Raw genomic sequence first — 7,524 nt, 5'->3', positions numbered from 1 at the left:
TCATGGAATTACATTTTTTAATGAAATTTGGAATTGTTTTCACAAAACATGATCTTTGATTTTATTATATTTGGTGTTGGGGGTGGGGGAGGAGGGTCATAGATTCGTTTTATTTCTTGTTTGAAGCAGGCGTATTTTTCTCACATTCTGAGTAGAACTTTTAAATAAGTAAGTACTAAGTTTGTCATTTTTTTCTATAAATTATTGCATAAAAATGAAAGTGTATTTCGCTTGGAAATTTCCTATAAGTGCGTGCATAAGTTAATAAATTCAATCTCTCATCAACCCAACTATCGCGTTGAATGCGTTCTATTGAGTTGTCGGCAATAAACAGGATAAAGACAGTGTTGACAAGTTAAAATGCCCTCAAAAGTTGCATTTAAACGTTGAACGTATTCAAAGCTGTAATTTAAGAATAAAAAAAAATTAATTACTTCTCGCATATAAGATTAAATTACGATATCAAACGTTTAATTTATCACCTTCCTTGGAAATATTACAGTAAAATCAGCCTAAATAATTATAACTTTACCTAAGGTTGCCAATCTGCAATGATGTAAGACCAAATTACACACGTATATCATTTAGATTAAAATTTAAGAATAAGAAAGTTGTACGTAGTTGTTGACGAGAAGCTTGCCATGAATTAGTTTTTTTGATCGTTGCTGGCTGTAATATAAAATACTCCTTCAATAATTCGCACGATTATAATTATAACATAGGAGTAGGAATGTTTGCATAGAATTCAGCTTGAAGGAAATTTAATGTCGAATAATTCTTACGAACTCTGGTTGCAAACTTTGTAATAAAATGGGATGAAAAGTTGCACTCGGCGACGTTAGATGGAAGTACTGTAACAAAGTTCGAGATTTTCTACTCCGACGAGTTCATTTGCATGATAAATTAATTCTAATAACTTATTAGAGGTAATTTAATATGATATGTCAATCATTCTGCTGTAAAGACCACTTTTTCATGCTTAATAAAATCATTTTTAACTCTTCTAGCGCTATCCAATGTGGAAGTGAGCAGGGGGTCAACTTTCGAATTTGAAAACGTGGTGAATGAATTCTCGATGTGAATATGTAAATTTATAGTATTATGAAATGGAACTGTCAAGTTTGAGGTTAGAGATACCAGGTGAAATTAGCCTAGGAACGTCTAATGGTGAATATTGTAGTGCTCATCTATTCGGAAGATTCTTATGCAAAAATTTCGCTAATATAGATCTGTGATAGATCAACAGTTTCTGCACCCTTAAGCTAAGAATTATTTGACGTTTCACAACATTTTGGAAGGGAAGAGGGAAGGAAGTAAGCAAAAAAAAAAATTGTGGGTAAAACACACTTTTTAGTTATGAAAAATTTGAAATACATATGACCAAATTATCTGAAAAACGTTAAAAACAAAAATTTTGGGAAAAAACTGCTTCAAAAGACGAAATCCGCTTCTTTTTGCAAGTTTCACAACAAATTTTTCAGACGGTATGAATCCAATTTTAGAGAATTAAGTATATTTTCTTCCTATAATAATTATTTGAGCAGCTTTTTTGTACGTTTGTATATGTTAATTAGTCGCTGAGTAGATTTTTGATAAGTTGAGTGTTGACCTATGTTACAATGGTCCTTTTAAAAAAATTTAACGCCCCAATAAGTAGCCTACGTCCCTTCTGAAATTTTTATACTTATGTTCACCTAAAGCGAAATGCACTTAAAATCATTTTCAAACCTTTTTTGGGACTTGAAAAATATGGACCACAGACTTGTTCTTTAATTTGCTGTTCGATTACATAAATTACTTCTTGAGTGTTGAAAATTCTCAAGTTTTATTATTATTTTTCTTTACAACTCAAGCATTGTAAATTAACCAGATCATCGACCTAAAAGGGGGTTAAAAGTCAATTTTATACGAGTTATGTTTAATGCTACTCTCTAAATTTGAAACAGTCAATTTCACTGCTTAGCAGTCACGACATTTTGCCTTTTTAAAGCAGTAGTTTTTTTTACTGCAAAACAGTGAAAAATTACTGAATTGGTCAGTAAAAAATCATTTTGACTGACCAATTCAGTAATTTTTCACTGTTTTGCAGTAAAAAAAACTACTGCTTTAAAAAGGCAAAATGTCGTGACTGCTAAGCAGTGAAATTGACTGTTTCAAATTTAGAGAGTATATTTCTGACTCTATCCCGGGCAGAGCAACCAAAAGGGGCAGAGGGTTCAACCCCCCTGACATTTTGGAAGCTGGCAATTTTGAATGTTAAATGATGAACTAAAAACTCTAAAATTTGTAAGTTGTGCCTAAAATTGTTGAAAACGACCATTTTTCAAACATACTTACCTAATTTTTCAAAAAAAAAAAATTGAAATTTTCCAATCGGAATTTTATTTTAAATTTTGAATTAGGTACGCAGTTTCTTGGAAAAAATTGGAAAAACACCAAAATTTAGTCGACTTGAGGTGAAATTTTGCGGAAAATGCAAACTGAGAAACTCGAAACCAGTTCTGCAAAGATGCTCTAACATTCAATTTCTTTTCGTCGGTAGAAGTTCGAAAAGTCATGCGATGAATACAGCACGGTTTATTTCATTTCAAAATAGTTGGGCTATTATTTTGCAGCTGGAGATATCTTGATCATTTTGTCGATAATTTTAAAGCATTTTCACCTGGAATAATGCTCATTTGTGTCTTTTTACATTTATTGGTAGTCAATTAGTTTTTGTTTCGCTAAGATATTTATTTTTAGAGAAATCCATAGTTCAAACAAATGTTTGTTTTAACTTCAATCCTCTAAATTGTTGAGTAGGTAATCGAAGAAATATCTGAAATTGTATCTTTTTCTTCCATTTTACCAAAATTATTTCAATTTATGAACAGGAAATAATAATTCGTCAAATTAAAGTAATAAACGTATGTTTATTATTGAATATACCTATTTTAACAAAAAAACAATACACACGATTGAGAACAGTTGTAGGTACAAAAAGATGTTAATAATTGAGATGTAACTTAGATATGTAGCTTTAATTCAGCAGTCTTCTTGTATTCACATTTACATTATATACCATGTAAGTAGGGTGGTAACGAGAGCTCTTGAAAAATATTTAAATTCTCGAGAACGATTTTTATTCTTTATACGGCCTGTGAAAAAACAAATGAGGAATTAGTTGAAGTGAAAATTCATTATCACATTATTCGTCTCAAGCTTCTAGATTCATGTACTCACTTTGGACTAGGTTTAGCAGTTCTTGGTGATGATGGATGGGGCTGGTGCGGCGTAAGCCGGAGCGTAAGATCCAGCGCTGAAAGAAGATAAAGCAGCGGACGAGATTTCACCACCCAAGCTGGTTGGAATAGCAGCACCGTAGGAACTTGAGAATTCGGCTGGGGCAGAGTATGAGACGGCAGCTGGGGCAGCAGCAGCGTAGCTACCGTAGCCACCAGCGTAGGATGAAATACCTGGGGCAGCGTAGGATGAAATAGCTGGGGCAGCGTACGAGTAATCACCAGCAGCGGCAGCGCCGGAGTAGGCTAGGGATGAGAAAGCCGGACCAGCAGCAACGGCTGGAGCGGAGTAAGAGATGGCTGGAGCGGCAGCGATGGCTGGAGCAGAGTAAGAGATGGCTGGAGCGGCAGCGATGGCTGGAGCAGCGTAAGAGACAGCGGGGGCAGAATAGGTTTGTGGGAGTTTCACTTCAACGGGGACTGGGTGTGGGACGTAGACTGGGACTTTTTGGACGACTTTGTATGGGACTGGTTGTTGTACTTGGACTGGTACTGGTTTGTTGACGGTGACTGGGTATGGTTTGGCTACATGGACTGGGTATGGTTGTGGTACACTGACTGGAACGGCACGTGGGACTTCGACTGGGACTGGTTTCGGGACAGCGACTGGGTATGGTTTGCTGACAGCTACTTCGTATGGTTGGGGTACTGGGACGGCGACTTTTTCTTCAAAAGTTTTCACTCTGACGGCGGTAGCTGGTAAGCTAGTGGCAACACCGGTGTAAGAAGGAGCGTAAGCTGGGGCAGCCAAGCCGGAACCGTAAGAGTAAGCAGCTGGGGCAGCAGCGTAGCCTGATCCGTAAGAGAGAGCTGGAGCAGCAGCGATGCTAGAGCCATAAGATGAGATGGCTGGGGCAGCAGCAGCGTAGCCGGCGTCGTAAGAGGCGAGAGCTGGAGCAGCAGCAGCGTAGCCCGAGCTGTATGAGGTAGCTGGGTAGCTGTAAGCTGAGCCCAAGGAAGAGCCTAATAAGCTGGAGCCGGAGTATAGAGATCCGGTACCCAAAGCACCACCGTATCCGTATCCGTAGCTTCCGTAACCGGCTAAGCCTTCTTTTTCACCCCAGATACTACGTTTGGAGTTTTTCGCTTTGCTTTCTTCTGCAGCGAAGCTGGCCGAGAAGAGGCAGGCGGCGACGAAGCAAATCTGTTGGAAGGTCAAGCGATATTAAAGCTTTTTGTTGGAATTGTACTTTTGAAAAATAATGTTATAAAACCGGCATATTTGATGAGCAGATTTGTTAATTTTATGTTTTTTTATGAAACGGCTTCATTCGAGTGTAATATATTTTCAAAATGAAATCATGGAAGGTCTCGAAGGAAAGAAGCGTTTCAATTCAAAATTGAGCGAATTATTTGAAATACCTAATATCAGGCATGGTTCTTCGCTTACCAAAATTTAATTTTAAAAAAAAATCAGTTCGAAAAATGTTTTAAAAGCCACTCTTGTCATTTTAAACTCAAAATTTTATAACAAAAAACTAATTGTCTATTAATCTCTTGATATCGAATCAAAATTCACACAAAACGTGGTTAAAATAATATTAAAAAACACATTTCAACATTAGCTTTTGGACAAGCGTGTGTATTTCTTTTGAAATTGAATCCAAAATTAAATTTTAAAAACACGTGGCAAAATTTTCCAAAAATTTACACAAAAAATTAAAATTTTCAAAATTTAAAAAATTGCAAAAAAAAATTACATTAAATCACCACCGAGCTTAACAATTAATAAGAATACAAAATACGTAAAGAAAAAACATACCTGGAATTTGTTCATGTTGTCGATTCACTAAGGACTAGATCAATAAAATGAATGTTGGAACTTTTTTGCATATATTTATATATCAATAGGATGAACTGTAAACAATGTGTGTAAATTTTTATTGGGTATGGCATCCAACTACCCCACTGAGTCGTTTAGATATTGGTTAAATACTTTCTCTAGCGTTAGAGTCAAATGATCGGAGTCATCTTTGAATATTAAGTTCAAAGAGTGCACCTAATTATTACGTCACAGTTGGATTATATTAATTTTGTCAACTTCTTGTTTTGGACCGGTTTTCCAAATGTTTCATTTTGTCCCGATTCTCTAACTTAATCTGAATACGGATATAGGGAGTTCAGAAATTGTGAAAATTCGCCCAGCCTCACTATTTCGCTCCTATTGTTGAATAATCACTCGAATTTATTATTCGACGATGTAGCCAAATGCCAAGTGTTAACTACCATCGCCATGGAAGTCACGAGACTCTTATGCAATCGTGTCTGTAATTAATCGACAATGCATATTAAGTTGCATTTCAAAATACTATGTAAGTCAAAAGTTCCTGCTTTTTCGAGGAACTGGATTATTTCACGGTGAGCCAATTCGATTTTTAGAGTAAAAAAAGTTGTATAAATATGGAGTTTAGGTTTTATTAGTTTCCATTTTTGGTCAGTCCGAGTCGCCGAGTGTTATCTTCGAGTATTCGAGGTGCAATTTAGGCATAGGCTTGTTTATTTCTAGAGAGGTTTTTGTGGTCACTTTGTGTGAAGTGGTATTAGGGTCATTTTTTTATTCGAGAAAAAATGTTTTCATTTGAAAGATGATTGAATTAGAATGTAGGTGTTTCTAATTTGAGAGAATTGTCGGAGGAGAAAAAAAAAGGTATCTCATTTTTTTCACAACAATTATCCATGTACATATGAACTCAAATTCTCTGTGTACATCAGTTTTGCTTTTTCTACTTACGTACTTTGTTTCAAGTTTTAATCCCTTAAATGTAAGATTTCCTTCGTTTGTGTGCTGAAAAAATTTATTTAATTTGAGATCATTTTTCCCCTTTCCCTTCCCTCTTTTCTTCTGAAAAGCCATTGAGAGGAATAAGTAGTGCTTTGTGCTTGTTTCTGGTCTAAGAATTGAAGAATGAAATTAATTATTAAAAGGCTTAGAGATTTAAATTCAATTTTTTTTAATGGATTGAACAATGAAATAAAAAAGAATGCTAGTACGACTTTTTTTTCTTTTCAATTCAATACTTTGAACGGTCCTTGTAAGCAATGAAAATGGCACCTTGGTGGACGTCAAAATTTTGAGTAGGCATTTTTTTTACGAGTGATTTGGACAAGAATGAGCATCCTTCGGAAAAATTGATGAAAACTTTTTTCGAAAATGGTTTTACTCGTATGAACTTTCTAATAATAGGTACATATTATATTTATATTTCAATTTAATTTTATTAAGAGCTCTTTAAAAAATCCTTGTCTCAATTGAAGAATAGGAGGTGAGTGGATGTTGGGTTAGCTAGACTCGAGTTGTCCTCCGCCTCTTTTTTTGATGCTTCCAACCTGCTGTGCGGGTTGCATACAACTTGACGTTCATTTCAACCATTGTTATCACGAAAAAGTATACAAAATTTCATATTTTTTTATTGAAAAATGCCATTAAAAAATATTCAAAAATTATATCCTCAATTTAAAATTTTTTTTAAAAAAGTAGGTTTTGGTATACATTTTTTTTTATAAGAGAGAAAAAATTCTATTTTTGCTCCCGCTTCCTGATCGTTTGGAAGTAAATACCTCTGAAATTTTTTCCCTCATAACGAAAAATATTTCATCCGACTCGGGAATAAAAGAGATTTTTTGTCGATTTTGAATCATTTTTACTCGGGCAATAAACATCAAAATAAGTTGAATAAATTATTATTTTTGATATACCTAAGGGCCACACCTGTAAGCGAAGATGAGCAGTTTTCTTCTCAGAAAATCCCTTAGTTATTGTTCTGTTTGTAAAATTGCCCCTCTTATTGGAGAGGTAGGGGGGATCTAGTGAGACAAATTCATTTCATGATTTTTTTAAGTTGAGGGGGTCAAGTTTAATGCTTTGCCTTTCTTTTTATAAATTTCATCTCAAAAATGAAAAAAATTAAATATGAAAACTTTCAAGTTCATATAGGAGGTTTTGTTTCCGGGGGAAGGGGGGATGTACAATGCTACGATGCACCATCGCATTCTAACCGTGAATTTTCGGATCTTTTGCTTTTTGCCTCATTCTTCTATTTCTTCAAAGTGTAATTCAAGAGTATTTACGTTTAATATACTAAGGTACGATGAGTACATGGTTTAATAAATTTTGAGAAGAGATGAAGCGGTTTCTTGATCAACGAGAAAAAAAGTGCTTTGTGAGATTTTTTCCATTTGAAAGAACTTGCCTCAGGACCTGTGAAACTGCATTGAGCAAAATTCAGAATTTTCGTCAACCTTT

General features: G+C 35.0%; 1 protein-coding gene across 1 annotated transcript; it reads right to left on the bottom strand.

The window, feature by feature from the left end:
* Window positions 1–2,892: 2,892 nt before the first annotated feature.
* Window positions 2,893–5,211, bottom strand: LOC135846952 (skin secretory protein xP2-like). Its single transcript, XM_065366326.1, has 3 exons — window positions 5,044–5,211; window positions 3,223–4,425; window positions 2,893–3,137 (listed from the first exon to the last, which is right to left on the bottom strand). Exons 1-2 carry the CDS (start codon window positions 5,056–5,058, stop codon window positions 3,235–3,237), a joined length of 1,206 nt encoding a protein of 401 aa, XP_065222398.1. The 5' UTR covers window positions 5,059–5,211; the 3' UTR covers window positions 2,893–3,137; window positions 3,223–3,234.
* Window positions 5,212–7,524: the final 2,313 nt, after the last annotated feature.

This window comes from Planococcus citri, chromosome 5, assembly GCF_950023065.1.
Source record: "Planococcus citri chromosome 5, ihPlaCitr1.1, whole genome shotgun sequence".
Taxonomy (NCBI): Eukaryota; Metazoa; Arthropoda; class Insecta; order Hemiptera; family Pseudococcidae; genus Planococcus; species Planococcus citri.
This window is presented reverse-complemented; position numbering and strand designations above follow the sequence as displayed.